The 16,428-nt window shown below is 36.3% G+C and overlaps 1 protein-coding gene across 2 annotated transcripts in view; it reads left to right on the top strand.

Annotated features, from left to right (window-relative positions):
* HERC5 (HECT and RLD domain containing E3 ubiquitin protein ligase 5) overlaps positions 1-16,428 on the top strand; it is a 48,279-nt gene that overhangs the window by 16,939 nt on the left and 14,912 nt on the right. For both annotated transcript variants that reach the window (XR_007517629.1, XM_049885743.1), the window contains exons 11-15: positions 38-131; positions 2,991-3,180; positions 5,040-5,194; positions 14,798-14,911; positions 16,244-16,354. Coding sequence is in view for 1 of the 2 variants with exons in the window: in XM_049885743.1 (XP_049741700.1) it covers positions 38-131; positions 2,991-3,180; positions 5,040-5,194; positions 14,798-14,911; positions 16,244-16,354 (664 nt within the window). In the remaining variant the exon portion in view is untranslated. The remainder of the gene's footprint in view (positions 1-37; positions 132-2,990; positions 3,181-5,039; positions 5,195-14,797; positions 14,912-16,243; positions 16,355-16,428) is intronic.

Here is a 16,428-nt window from a genome sequence, read left to right as displayed (position 1 = left end):
TTATCTATCCACTTATATACTTGTCTTGTTTCTGCAGAATACCTGCGGAAACAATGTCTATTTCTTTGGACTTAAATAAAGCAAGAGACACCTTCAAGGAGTTAACCCAGAATGCTTGGATTGCTAACACGGTAATATTCTTTGCATTGTCATTTGGAGAAGAAAATACATTAGAACATTTCAGAAGAAATATTTTGTTTTGAGAGATTCTCTGAGACTCTGTAGCATATACAAATTAAGTAAAACTCATCATTCAGGAGTATACCCATAGGGCAAAAGAGTTGGTGCTATATTCGTATAGGTTACAAATAGTCTAAATAGTTCATTTGTACACACACATGCACACACATACATGCACACACACTACTAGCGGGAATCTTTTCAACTCAGGGCTTTAGGAAGACAATTAAAGGATTTGTTGAGATGGGCACAATAGAATAAGAACAACATTTTATATGCAATTATTTTAAGCATAAATATAGATTTGAAGACACTGTTTTTGATACGAACATCTCCCTCACTTAGGAACTGCCTGGATTCTTCCCATTGCACTTCTTCTTTTCTGTAGGTTCCAGAATGTTCTTGTCCTTTCTGGCACTATTGCTTCCTTGTTTCAGTAGCATTATTACTGTTTTTCAGTTTTATATCTGCAGATGCTCCAAACATGCTTTATTTGTTAATGTAGTCTTTCTTAATACAACCCTTATTAATTTATTTCTCTATTGTGCTGCTGCTCCTAGGGATCGTACTTCCAGTGTTCTTCTCGCAATTTGTTTCTGGGTCTCACTCTGATACCTTATTTTTTTCTCTCTCTCATCCCCTACTTCCCTCCTCCTTACCTTGCCTCTCTTTTTATGTCATTCCCTCTGTTTCTATATCTCTCCTTCTCTTTCTTTCTCAGTCTTGCCCCTATCTCTCTCCCTGTCTTCTAACTCTTCCTCCTCTCAGCTCCCTCACTAGTTCTTCCCCTGTCTGCCATTATCAGCATTCTGTGTCTTAGCTGCAAGTTCTCTCTTTCACACATTCCTTTCTCTCAAGGAGAGAGAGAAAATTCAATTCTGCTAACTTTGGCAGCACAGTTCAATGGGGACCTGAGGTTAAAGTGGACTCCTAATGACACAGTGTCCTGACACATTTAGATGAACACCTTCATCAGGACTCTGCAGCACTTAGTGCTGCCTATAACATAACCCAAGAGCTATCCTATGGACTGTTTCATCAGCATTTGTTCTTGCTCGTTTTCTACTGATCATTTAAAATCCTATCAAGGCCAGTTTTAACTTTCAGCAAGATTTTGAGTCATTGTTAAGGGTACAGCCATGGAAAGACCACTACAAATAGAAAGTCATTTCTACATTTATGAAGGGAAGAGGTTGGATCAGTTCATCAGTAAGGTCCCTTTCTGCTACTAATTTTATGTTGGTTGTGCCAGAAAAATAACATGTAACGTGCAAGTAACATAATCATAGGGCAGTCTTCTATCATTTCGGAGGGGGATAGTTGGATTACAAGATATGGAAGGTTTCCTTCCACCTTGAGATTCTATGATATAGATTCACAGACTGGCATTCATTCATTTATTCAGCAAACATTTGAATACTCACTATACTCTGGGCACTGTAATGAAGACTCTTAATGAACAATGAAGGAGATATGCCCTGTCCTTTAGAAGCTCTTGGTTTAATAAGTTAAACAGACACATAAGTGCAGGTCTCAGTACGAGACAGGGTGTTTTACACTCTGCTGTTTTCCCTATTTCCTAGCTTAAAACTTATTAGGTATACAATAAGAATTTTTGAATGAATAAATTCAGTCAGCATTAGGGCAATGAATGTCACGTTTACCTAGCATACTCAGAGCAGGCTACTCAGAGGAAGTCGGAGTTTACCAAGTACCCACATGGGGAAGGACATTCTGGGCAGCCAGGAAATTGTGCACCAAGGCATAGTTGTGAAATAACAAAACTGGCTTGAAAGAATCACAGTTTCACTAAAGGTTTTGGGAGTTAGGGGTGGGAAGTTTGGAGGTATAGCTAATGATGAGCAAAAAGGGCTGCATGCCACTGAGATGTGTTAAAATAGAGTGGTCAGATATATATAATTCCAAAGACTGAGCCTTGTAGTAGGAGCCCAATATAATGTTTTGATATTAAAAAAAAAATGAAAATTTATACATTTAGAGATATATCATTTAGCCAATATCCCATTATAATTTCCTGATGAAGAGTAGGCTTTAGAGTCAAATCCAGGGCTCCTACTCAGCTATGTGATCTTTAGCAGCTTACTTACTCTGAGGTGCAAATTCCTCATCTGTAAAATGGTGCTAATCATTTATATTATAAAGCCATAAATATAATCTAATGTGTGTAAGGAAACCCATAAATATATATAATCTAAGGTATGTAAGCAAACCCTGATGGTACAGTGGTTAAGTGTTCAGCTCCTAACCAAAAGGTTGGCAGTTCAAATCCACCAGGAGCTCCTTGGAAACCCTACGGGGCAGTTCTACTCTGTCCTGTAGGGGCACTGTGAGTCGGAATTGACTCAACGGCAACAAGTGTGGTTTGGTTCTAATATGTGTAAATCAGTTCAATAATTGACGAGTAATAAGTACTCCATAAATACTAGTTTATCTTCTTAGTGCATTTAAAAAAATATATTACTACTTATATGAGCACACAAACTAAAACCCACTGCCGTCAAGTCGATTCTGGCTCATAGTGACCCTAAAGGATAGAATAAAATTGCCCCATAGGGTTTCCAAGGCTGTACTCTTCACAGAAGCAGATTGCCACATCTTTCTCCTATGGATCCACTAGTGTTTTTGTTTTTTATTTTTTGTTCTGATACATTCTTCCTCTTAAAAATCATCAGGTGTGATAGTGCGAACTGGAGGGTAGAGTGTAGTAGTTAATATTGGGAGGACTATCTACTAGTTCTAAAAGCAGTCCAGTGTAATCCTTGCACATAAGATTTCTTTTTTGACCGTAGATAACCACATGTCTCAGGGACAATCTGCTCGTAAATCTTCCATTGCATCCTCCACACCAAGAAGCTTTAGAAGTTTTCCTTCTGCTCCCAGAATGTCCTGTGATGCAGGATTCTAACAACTGGAAGAGCCTGATGGTTCCATTTGCAAAGGCGGTTTGTAAAATCAGCGACCAGTCTTCAGGGATTCTGGGTAAGTTTGATTATTTACATTTGAAAATATTTTGGAAAGACAGTTTACCTTGTAATAAAATTTATAGCAAAACTAACTTAAATGTAAATTCATTCATATTTTTAGTTCATATTCTTAGCATAGTCTAGAGATGCTATAATAATTACTGTGGTGATCTGAAATAGATTTAGTAATTTTTTAGAGTTCTTGGAATGATACATACATGGCTTGGTCAAGAGGGCTTTTGTCCCCATCTTTTCATTATGAAAAATTTCAAACACACAGAGAACTTGAAAAAATATTCCAGTGAATACCCATATACCCTCTGCCCTAGATTCAGGTAGCAACGTTGTCATATGTGCCTTGTCTCCCTTTGTGTATAGATTATATTTTATGTTTCCTGAACTATTTGGAAGTTGAAGATTTCACCCCTCATATTTCAGCATGCATCTCTTAAGGATATGGAATTGTACATTACCATGATATCATTACCATGCCTAAGAAAAGTAGCTGTAATTCCTTAATATTATCTCATATGCAGACCATACTCAGATTTCCTCATTTGTCTCAAAAAGTTTCTTGTAAGTTTTTTTTTTTTAAAGAGTCCAGATCCATTGTCTTGTAGTATGTCCCAGATACATCCGTTTGTTTCTTCCATTACCTGTATTTGCAGTACACTGGAAATTCAGTCTCAGAGGCTTAATTAGATCATAAGTTTTTCACATACATAGCATATGTACCCCAAGGAAGCCCATTCTTAAGTTTTATTAAATCAAGATAGCATTGTAAGTGATGAAAAGCTATTTTAAAGTGTTTTTTGTTTTCGACAATGCTGAAAGATGATTTTTAAGAGTTAAATACTTAAGCTGGGAACACACACAAAAAAAACAGTTAAAAGCAATTCTTAATCTAGTTTGTAATACATTATGTTATCCCACCTGGACAAAGAATATGATTAATTTTGTCTTTGTATTTTCTTCACAGATCAATTAAATCAAGTTTGTGGGTCTATTAACTATTAAAAGTTTTTTTTCCCCCAGAACATTACATTCTAAACATTTAATTACAATTATATTTATTCACTAAAGAATTTATTACAAATGTGGTTTTGTAATTGTGATATATGTTTTAAATATCTTTTCATTAATGGAAAATACCGATCTTTTTTTATCGTCAAGAATTTAACAGGAGAAAAATGTAGAATAAAATTCAAACTCGCTAAGAAAGACTAGACTTAGTGGTCTGAAAGAGACTGGAGGAACCCCCGAGACTGTGACCTCTGGACACCCTGCTAACTCAGAACTGAAGCCACTCCCGAAGTCCACCTTTCAGCCAAAGATTAGACAGGCCTGTAAAACAAACAATAACACATGTGAGGAATGTGCTTCTTAGTTCAATCAAATGGACGACACCTGCCCAAAAGCAAAGATGAAAAGGCAGGGAGGGACAGGAAAACTGGACAAATGGACACGGAGAAACCAGGGTGGATAGGGAGAGAGAGTGATGACACATTGCAGGGATTGCAGCCAATGTCATAGTAGTGCAATTTGTAAGTTTTTTAATGAGAAACTAATTTCTGCTGTAAACTTTCTCCTAAAACAGTAAATTTTTTTTTTTTTAAAAAGAGAAAATTTGAGAACCTAGATAAATTTCTAGGAAAATAAAATAGACGTAAGAAGAAATTTTTTAATGAGAAAGTAATTTGTGCTGTAAACTTAAACCCAAAACACAATAAAATTAAAAAAGTAGAGCATCTTTAAATATAAAAAATTATATATTAAATATTTGCTTTTCTTTAAAAAGAAAAAAAAGAATGTAAGAGAAACGACACAGTATGTATATTCCCTAGCAATTATACTGACCTCCTTTGTATTCCTCAGAAAACTATTGGGCATCTTTGGAAGAATCCACTTTTAGTAAACTGGTCCAGGTGCTTAAAGGAGCCATCGTCTCTCTAATGGATTATTGGACTGATTCCCATGAGAATTACTGTCATATGCAAGTTCTCCTGAAAATGTTGAAAAAGCTGCACAGGGTAAGGGTTCATTTAGAAACTTATGTATCTTTATTTGGCAGTAAAAATACCCTCTTTTAACTGGCCTGAATCTTATACAGACTCATATGAAACATTTCAAGTTTATATTGCAATTTTTAAATTTCGTGTTTTTTTTTAAATTATATGATGCATACAAAAGAGTGTATATAAAACCTATATACAATTTGAAGAAAAGTAATAACCATCAGTATACCTGATATGAAGAAAGCAAACATTTCTAGCACTTTAGAAACACCTGTGTGTCCCTCACAGGTTGCACCCCCTCCTCCTCTACCTTGATCCTGGATTTGGGGGTAATAATTCCCTTGCTCTTCTTTATGGTTTTAAGACTACATCTATTTGTCACTAAATAATATGTTGTGCAGTTTAGCTGTTTTTGAATTTTATGTTAGTGGAATATTTGCATCTTATACTCAACATTTTGTTACATCACTTCATCCATATTAATGCATATAACTGTTTTCATTTCTGTGTGGTAGCCCACAGTGTGAATATACCATAATGTACTTATCTAGACCTCTGTTGATGTATGTGTGTGTTGTCCAAAGTTCTTGTTGTTTTGTTTTGTTTTGCTTTTTTTACCCCTGTACCAGAAAACATGCTGCTACAAACATCTGTGCACATACCTTTTGGTGCTCATGTATCAAGAGTTCATACCTGATTTTGGAGTTGATAGGCTGTAGGATGTGCATAGGTCCTTCTTTACTGGTAACAGTAAACTTTTCTGAAGTGGTTAGACCAATTTAAATCTCCTCCAGGAGTTGATGAGAGTTCCTGTTGCTCCACATCTGATTTTTAAAATTTTGGAAATATTTGAGGTGTGAAATGGTACCACATTATGATTTTAATTGTATTTCCTTGGTTCTGATGCATTCGGCCATCTCATACTGGTCATTGGAATACTTGATTCCTTTTCTGTGAAATGTCTGTACTTTTAGTCGTTTTTAAATGGGTTGTTTGACTTTTTTTTATTGATTGTAGGACTTTTTTTTATTTTGGATACTAGTTCTTTATCAGTCACAACTGTTACAAATACTGGATTCCAGTGGGTAGCTTGTCTTTTCACTTGATGGTGTTTTTTTGATGAGCTCGTGTTCTTAATTTTAATGTAGATAAATTCATCAATCTGTTCATAATTTTTACTTTGTGCCTTATTTTAAACTTTTTTCTTGTTCCAAGGTTAAATTATTACCCTAGATCAGAGGTTGGCAGCTCTTGTTTTTGTTTTTTTCCTGTGATGGGCCATTTAAGTAAAAATTTTAGGCTTTGAGCCGTATGATTTCTGTTCAACTCTGCTGTTGTAGTGTGAAAGCAGTCACAGGCAATATGTAAAGTAATGGTGTTGCTGTAGTCCAATAAAGCTTTATTTACAAAAATAGGAAGAGAACTTGATTTGTCCTGTAGGCTGTAGTTTGCCTCAGATAGTATTGTAAGAGGATTATAGCCAGGACTCAGAGCAAGAATTCAAATCGAGACCTGTATACATTATGTTTAATATTCGAAAGGTTAAAAATATAGGTAACAGACTGTAAAATAAAGTAAGATATACTCTATCCATCCTTCTTGACAAATAAGTCTTCATAATAACAGGGAGGCTAGGTTTGAATTCAGAAATCTTGAACTTCTGGTAGACCACTGAAAAACAGAGGCTTGGACAGAGCCCTTCCTGAATCTGGGGGCCTGTGCTCTTCTCTTTTCATCCTAGTTCTCTCCTATACAGGAAGGGGTGTCACATGTCCACACGTGAGTACACTAGCTCATATGTCTGACTTCCACCCCCACCCCACAATAACCGCTCCTTAGCCATCTTTGGGGCCTAAGTATGTGCTTGTCTGTGGCACAGCCCACTTTCCAGATAGTAGGGAAGAGACCTGTGCAGTTGTGGAAGCTGGCTTGTAGCCATTTGAACAGGGTATTCCAGGTTTTGGGTATCTGGAACCCAGACTAAAAGGGGATACGTGGGATACAAGTAGACATGTCATCTTGGTCCTGCAGACCTCTTCCCCTGTGGGAGGCAGTTGGTCGGAGAAGGGCCGGAGCAAGGACCTTTAAATCATGGTCCCACAGCAGAGGCATTCTTGTCTAGGTTTTAAAAAAACAAATAAAATAAATTTTAAAAAAATTAAAAAAAAAAAAAAAGGTTTAAAGGGAGTATTAATTTTAGCTTTGTCCTTCACAATTTGGTGGTTAATCCAACTGGGAATTTTATTTCAGTTTTTTTTCCCATGTGGAAAATAATTGGTGTTATTAGGTACCATTGAGTCGGTTCTGACTCATAGCAACACCATACACAACAGAATGAAACACTGCCTGGTACTACACCATCTTCACAATTGTTGCTACGTTTGAACCCATTGTTGAAGCTAGTGTGTCAGTCTGTCTCATTGAGGGTCTTCCTCTTTTTTATTGACCCTCTACTTTACCAAGCATGATGTCCTTCTGCAGGGACTGGTCCCTCTTGTTAACACGTCCAAAGTACATGAGATGAAGTCCCACCATCCTCGCTTCTAAGGAGCATTCTGGCAGTACTTCTTCCAAGACAGTTTTGTTCATTCTTCTGGCACTCCATGGTATATTCAGTATTCTTCACTAACACCATAGTTCAAAGGCATCAATTCTTCTTTAGTCTTCCTTATTGATTGTCCAGCTTTTGATTCCTGTGTATTCCATCCGGCAAGGTCTGCGTGTATAGTCACTGTTCATGTTGTTGAAAAAAGTTATTTGCAGTGAATAAGCTGTTGGTCTTGAAAAATTCTGTCATGAGATATCCAGTGTCGTTTCTGTCACCAAAGCCATATTTTCCAACTACTGATTCTTCTTCGTTCCCAACTTTTGCATCCCAATCACCAGTAATTGTTAATACATCTTGATTGCATGTTTGATCAGTTTCAGACTGCAGCAGTTAGTAAAAACTTCGGTTTCTTCATTTTTGGCCTTAGTGGTTGGTGCATAAATTTGAATAATACTCATATTGACTGGTCTTCCTTCTGGGCGTATGGATATTATCCTATCATTAACAGTGTTATACTTCAGGATAGACCTTGAAATGTTTTTTTGATGATGAATGCGACGCCATTCCTCGTCATTTTGTCATTCCTGGCATAGTAGACCATATGATTGTCTTATTCAAAATGGGCAATACCAGTCCATTTCATCTCACTAATGCCTAGGATATGGATCTTTATGTGGTCCATTTCATTTTTGACAACTTACAGTTTTCCTTGATCCATACTTTGTACATTCTACTTTCTGATTATGAATGCATATTTGCAGATGTTTCTTCTCATTTTGAGTCATGCCACATCAACAAATGAAGGTCCTGAAAGCTTTACTCCATCCATACACATTGTGAAGGTTGACTACTTTTAAGAGGCAGCTCTTCTTCAGTAGTAGTTTGAGTGCCTTCCAACCTGAGGGACTAGTATTCTGTCACTATATCAGACAGTGTTCCACTGCTATCCATAATGTTTTCACTGGTCAGTGTTTTCAGAAGTACATTGCTGGGTCCTTCTTCCCAGTCTGTCTTAGTCTGGAACCTCTGCTGAAATCTGTGTGCCTTGGGTGACCCTGGTGTTGTTTGAAACACAGGAGGCATAACTTTCCGCACCACAGCAACGTGCATGCCACCACAGTGGTGGGAAATAATTACCCCTGCACTATTTACTAAAAGTCTGTCTTTTTCCCAATAACACGCATTGCAAACTCCATCATATATCAAGCTTCCATATTTAATTTCACCTCTGGGCTCCCTATTCTGTACTGTTGGTCATTCTGTATGATTCCAATACCACACTCCTTTAATTATTGTAGTTCTGTAATCATTACTTGTATCTAATAAGAGAAGTATGCCTACTGTTTGCTTGATGTGTATCTCAGCTATTTTTGGCACTTGGGTCTTCTATATAAATTTTAGAATTGGTCTGTCAAAAAAATTATTTTTAAATTTGAAATTGGATTTGGGTTGCATTGACTCTACCCACGTTAAAAAGAATTGACTTCTTTACTATTTTGAATCTTGAAGGTGTATATTTCTCTATTTCTTAGGTCTTCTTTAAAGTCTTTTAGTAAAGTTTTTGTTATTTTTCTATGAAAGCCATGGATATATTTAGTTAAGTGTATTTCCAGATACATACGTTTTTTAGGCTACTGGAAATGATAACTTTTAAAAATTATATTACCTGTTTGTTATTGGTTTGTAGGAATGCATTGATTTTTGAACATTGATTTTTCATTTTATCGAGATATAATTCACATAATTTATAATTTACCTATTTAAACTGTACAGTTCAATGGTTTTTAGTATCTTCACAGGTCTATGCAGCTGTCACGACAGTTGATTTTATAACATTTTCATCACTTCAGAGGGAAACCTCATACTGTTTAGCTATCTCCCCCATATCTCCCTGTCTCTCTCACTGCCATTCCTAAGCAGCCAGTGATCTACTGTCTGTCTCTATCGATTTCCCTGTTCTAGACCTTCATACGAATGCAATCATATAATATGTGGCCTTTTGTGACTAGCTTCTTTCTCTTAGCATAATGTTTTCAAGGTTCATCTATGCTGTAGCATGTATCAGTACTTCATTTCTTTTTTATGTCTGATTAAGATTTCATTGTATAGATTATCAAATTTTGTTCATCCATTCATGCACTGATGGACATTTGTGTTTTTCTACCTTTTGACTGTTATGACTAATGGCGCTTTAAACATTTATGTACAAATTCTTGTGTGGACATGTTTTCTTTTCTCTTGGGTGTGTACCTAGGAGTGGAATTGCTGGGTCATGTGGTACTGTTATGGATTGAATTGTGTCCACCAAAAGTGTGTGTCAACTTGGTTAGGCCACGATTCCCAGTATTGTGTGATTGTTCACCATTTTGTCATCTGATGTGATTTCCCTATGTGTTATAAATCCTATCTTTATTAACGAAGTAGGATTAGCAGCACTTAAATTAATGAGGCAGGACTCAGTCTACAAGATTAGGTTGTGTCTTAAACCAATCCCTTTTGAGATACAAAAGTGAGAAGTGAGCAGAGAGACATGGGGACCTCATACCACCAAGAAACAGGAGCCAGGAGAATAGTGTGTCCTTTGGACCCGAGATTCCTGCACTGAGAAGATTGATGACAAGGACCTTCCCCCAGAGCAGACACAGAAAGAGTTCCCCTGGAGCTGACACCCTGAATTTGGACTTCTAGCTTACTAGAGAGACTGTGAGAGAATAAACTTCTGTTTTGTTGAAGCCATCCACATGTGGTATTTCTGTTACAGCAGCACTAGATAACTAAGACCAGTACCTCTATGTTTAATTCTTTGAGGAACTGCCAGAGTTTTTTCCAAAAAAGCAGCTGCAAAATTTTACATTCCCACTAGCAGCATATGAGGATTTCAGTTTCTCCACATCCTCTAGAACACTAGTTATTGTCTGTCTCTTTTTATTATAAGCATCCTTGTAGGTATAAAACAGTATCTCATTGTGGTTTTGATTTGCATTTCTCTGATGGCTAATGGTATTGAGCATCTTGCATATGTTTATTGGCCAATTGTGTATCTTCTTTGGAGAAATGTCTATTCATATCCTTTGTCCATTTTTTAATTGAGTTTCCTTATTATTGAGTTATAAGAGTTCTTTATGTATCTCAGTACAAGTCCCTTATCAAATATATGATGTACAAATACCTTCTCCCATTCTGTGGGCTTTCATTTCACTTTCCTGATGGTATTCCTTTAACACAAAAGTTTGGTGTGCTTTTGATGTAGCCCAATTTCTTTCTTTTTTCTTTTGTTGGTCATATTTTCGGTGTCATATCTAGGAATCCTTTGCCAAATCAGAGGTCATGAAAATTTACCCACATATTATCTTCTAAAGGTTTTATAGTTTTAGTTCTTACATTTAGGTCCTTGATTCATCTTGAGTTAAGTTTTGTGTATGGTATGAGGTAAGAATGTAACGTTATTCTTTTGCATGTGCCTGTCCAGTTGTACCAGTGCTGTTCTTTCCCTGTTGTATCATCTTGGCACCCTTGTTGAAAATCAGTTGACCGTAGTGTATGGATTTATTTTGGAACTCTCAATTATTTTCCATTGATCTATATGTCTATACTTATATCAGTACCACATTGTCTTGATTACTGTTGCTTTGTAGTAAATTTTGAAATTGGGAAGCATGAGTCTTCCTATTTTGTTCTCTTCAAGATTATTTTGGATCCCATGCAATTACAGGTGAATTTTAGAATCAGCTTGTCAGTTTCTAAAAAGAAGTCAGCTAGGATTCTGATGGGCATTGGACTGAATCTGTAGATCAGTTTGGGGAGTATTTTCATCTTAACATTAAGTCTTCTGATCTATAGGCATGGGAGGTTTTTCCAGTTATTCAAATCTTCTCTAATTTCTTTCAACAATGTTTTATAGGTCAGAGTATAAGTTTTGTACTTCTTTTATTAAATTTATTCCCAGGTATTTTATTCTTTTTGATGCTACTCTAGATGGAATTGTTTTTAAATTTTATTTTCAGACTGTTCTTTATAAGTCAATAGAAATAGAATTGATTTTTGTATATTGATCTTACATGCTGCAACCTTGCTGAACTCATTTATTAGTTCTAATAGTTGTTTCGTGGATTTCTTATGATTTTCTATATACAAAATCACATCATCTGCAAATAGAGAATTTTACTTCTGCCTTCCCATTTTGGATGCCTTTTTTTTTTTTTTTTCTTCTTGCCTAGTATCCTCCATTATAATGGCTAGAACCTCCAGTATAATATTGAATAGAAGTGGTGATAGTGGACATCCTTCTCTTACTCCTGGTCTTAGGGAAAGGCATCCAGTCTTTAACCATGAAATATTATTTTAGCTGTGGGCTTTTCATGCTTTTGTTGTTGTTAGGTGCCATTGAGTCGGCTCCAACTAATGGCAACTCCGTGTACAACAGGATGAAACACTGCTCAGTCCCGTGCCATCCTCACAGTCATTGCTATGATTGACCCCATTGTCGTAGCCACCGTGTCAGTTCACAGATGCCCTTAACTAGGTTGAGGAAGTTCTCCTCTATTTCTAGATAACTGAGTGTTTTTATCAGAAAAAGGTGTTGGATTTTGACAAATGCTCTTTCTGTGCCTATTGAAATAATTTTTGTTTTTAATTTTATTGTGGCAAAAATATACGTAACAAAAAATTTGCCATTTAACCATTTTTAAGCATACAATTCATGATATTACTTTTGCCATGTTGTACTACCAATACCACTATTTATTTCCAAAAGTTCTACATCACCCTAAACAGAAACTCAGTACCCCTTCACCAGGAATTCCCATTGCCTCCTACGCCATCCTCTGGTAACCACTAATAAACTTTGGTCTGTATGCATTTGCCTATTCTAAATATTTTATGTAAATACCTAGAATATTTAGATACATTCTGAATCATACAGTATTTGTCCTTTTGCGTATGACTTTTTTCACTCAGCATCATGTTTTCAGGGTTCACCCATGTCATAGTAGCATCTATCAGCACTTCATTTGCCTTTATAGCTGAATAATATTCCACTGTGTATATACCACGTTTTTTTAAACCCATTCTTCTGTTAATGAACACTGGGATTGTTTTCCACCTTTTGGCTATTGTGAATAATGATGTAATGAACATTGCTGTACACATATCTGTTTGAATCCCTGCTTTGAAGCCTCTTGGGTATATATCTAGGTGTGGAATTGCTGGACCATATGGTAATTCTCTAACTTTTTGAGGAACCAACAAACTGTTTTCCGTAGCAGAAACACTGTTTTACATTCCCAGCAGCAATGCGTGAGGGTTCCAGAGTCCCTACATCCTTACCAACACTTGTGATCATAGCCATAATAGCGGGTGTGAAGGTCCCTGGGTGGGGCAAGTGGTTTGCAATTGGCTGCTAACCTAAAAGTTGGCCATTTGAACCCACCCAGCAGCTCTACAGAAGAAAGGCCTGGCAGTCTTCTACCATAAAGATTACAGGCAAGAAAACCATATGGAGAAGATCTACTTTATAACACATGGGGTTGTTGTGAGTCAGAATTGACTTGATGGCTACAAGAGTCAGGTGTGAGGTGGTACCTCATTGTGGTTTTGATTTGCATTTCCTTAATGATGAATGACATTGAGCATTTCTTAATGTTATTTTTATTTTTTATTGTATTGATATGAGGTATTACACTGATTGGTTTTCTTATGTTGAACCAGCCTGTAACCCCTAGATAAGTCCCACTTGGTCGTGATGTATAGTTCTTTTTATATGTTGCTGGATTTGGTTTGTTCGTATCTTGTTGATGATTTTCGTGTCCATTTTCATAAGAGATATTGGTCTGTGGTTTCCTTTTCTTGGGTATCTTTGTCTGGTTCAGTATCGGGGTAATACTAGCTCATAGAATGCTTGGGAAATGTTCCCTCCACTTCTGTGTTTTGGAAGAATTTGTGAAGAACTGCTATTAATTCTTCCTTAAGCATTTGGTGGAATTATGCTGTGAAATCATCTGTGGCTAGCTTTTCTTTGTGGGAAGTTTTTTTTTGTTTTTTATTACTATTTTAGTCCCTCATTTGTAATAGGTTTATTCAGATTATCTATTTCTTCCTAAGTTAGTTTCAGTAGTTTGTGTCTTCCCAGGAATTTGTCTATTTCTTCTAAGTTATCTATTTATTTGGCATACAGTTGTTCATAGTATTCTGTTATAATGCTTTTTATTTCTGTAGGATCAAGAGTAATGCCCCCTCTTTCATTTCTGATTTAGTAATTTGAGTCTTCTCTTTGCCAGTCTACCTAAAAGTATGTCAATTTTTTTGACCTATTCAAAGAACCAATCTTGGTTTCATTACTTTTTCTCTATTGTTTTTCTGTTCCTTATTTTATTAATTTTTACTCACCTTTATTATTTCCTTACATCTTGCTTTAGGATCAGTTTGCTCTTCTTTTCCCAGTGTCTTAAGGTAGAAGCTTAGGTTATTGACTTGGGATCTTTCGTCTTTCTTAATATATGGATTCACAGTTATAAATTTCCCTCTAAGCATTACTTTAGCTGTATTCCAAAAGATTTTGGTATATTGTGTCTTCATTTTCATTCATCTCAAATTATTTTCTGATTTCCATTTTGATTTCTTCATTAACCCATTGGTTATTTAGGAGCATGTTGTTTAATTTCCACATATTTGTGGGATGAGGGGCTGGAAATTCCCTCATGGTTTGGGAGGGAAATATTTCACATACGCCTTGACAGAAGAAATATCTATAAATGACATATTGTTAAGCTTTGAAGATTAAGACATGGTCCCTAGAGTAGTTTGGATTCATATTGTACTGTTTTTATTCTTTGGACTTAAAATTCCCCAAAACTTTCCTGTTAATTTTTTCTTTTTTTAATCTACTGTTAAATCTTAGATATTCTTTATGTTCATGAAAATTTGAGGGTCAGGCAATTTAGGAATTGGATAGAACTTTATTCTGGTCATTAAAAGGAATGTTTAATTTTTGTTTATTCTGATAGTCTTATTAATGCATTAAGCCAAATTGTCTTTAAATATAAAACTTTCTCACAGGTCATATTTTATTTAAGGTAAACCAGGCTAAATGTCAGCTGCCTGAAAATACTTTCATCATAAATGAATTCTTGCATTGGCTCAATTTTTCTACTGAGGCATTAAGAAGAGCCTTCTGGAAAATGGACTTGGTAATTATTGCATTTTTAAAGGGGATATTAGTAATTAACCACTGAGTTAATATGGGCATTTCTGCTATAGCTTTCTATATGAGTATCTGAAAAACATCTCACTCTGCAGAATTGTGCAATAAAAATACCAGGGATTAAAGCAAAAGTAAGACCAATCAAAAAACCAAATCCATTGTTGTGGAGTCAATTCTGACTCATAGCGACCCTATAGGACAGAGTAGAACTTCCCCGTACAGTTTCCAAGGAGAGCCTGGTGGGGATTTGAACTGCCAACCTTTTGGTTAGCAGCCATAGCTCTTAACCACTATGCCACCAGGATTTTCAAGAGTAAGAGAGACCCCTCAAAACCTATGTAATTTTATAGCTAGAGTACTAATGGAAGGGATAATTGATACCTGGGGAGATAACTTGGGTCAACCAAGCAAGCAGCTCATGGAGACTGCCATGAGAATGTGAAAAATACACAAAGGCAAAACAATGAAAATCTATCCACATTTTAATTAGAAAAAGACTGATGGTAGTGAGATAACACAGATGAAGGTGGAGCTCTGAGCCCATGGTGCTGCTGTTAATGTAAGCACAGAGGCAGCACGACTCCCCAGGAGCCAAGAACTGGCAGTAGAGAGGTGCAGCTTTGAGGAAGGTGCTTTGAGTATAGGCACTTCTTTTTATTTTCTTAAAATACAGCTAGAGCTCCTGCTGCCACTGCAGCAGCTGACCTGAAGTTTTTCCTTTTTCTCTGAAGGTTTTAATTCTACTCCTTCTAGCCCGTCAACCCCTTACCCAGCAAAAATCATGTATGAGCTAAATAGCTTTCTGAGTTACATCATTCCCTTACGCCAAACACATCTAAGCTTTTTCATATTATAGAAACACAGGTTGCAGCAGATCAGACTCTTTGAGAAAGTATTCAAAGTTTATAATTACTTACTAAATTAAATGGGCATTGAAAACATTAGGCTTATGTACCTTCCATTGATAACTATGAAACACATTTTCTTAGAATTCTATATACATATATACTAAAAAACAAAACAAAAAAACCCAAACCCGTTGCTGTCAAGTCAATTCCGACTCATACTGACCCTACTGGACAGAGTAGAACTGCCCCATAGGGTTTCCAAGGAGCGGCTGGTGGATTTGAACTGCTGACCTTCTGGTTAGCAGCCAGGCTCTTAACTACTGCATGGCCAGGGCCCCATCTAAATACTATTGCCTGGCAATTTGGATTGCTTTGTTCTAGGGGTACTGAGACCTTAAACCACTTGGGTGTGAGGTAAGGTGTAAGATTTCTCTGCCCTTTATCAAAATTATTGACATTTCCATTTTTAGGAAACTTCAGTAGACATCGAAGGTTTTGTGTTATTCAGTCACTTTCCATTTGTCTTGAATAGTCTGTCGAAAATTCGATTATTTCATGCTGACTCAGCGTTAGAAATGAACGTATGTATGCCTATTTCCTTTTTTGTCTTAACATAATTCACATGATAAATGTCATCTTATGCATGTGATATTTT

This window comes from Elephas maximus, chromosome 5, assembly GCF_024166365.1.
Source record: "Elephas maximus indicus isolate mEleMax1 chromosome 5, mEleMax1 primary haplotype, whole genome shotgun sequence".
In the NCBI taxonomy this organism is placed as follows: Eukaryota; Metazoa; Chordata; class Mammalia; order Proboscidea; family Elephantidae; genus Elephas; species Elephas maximus.
This window is presented reverse-complemented; position numbering and strand designations above follow the sequence as displayed.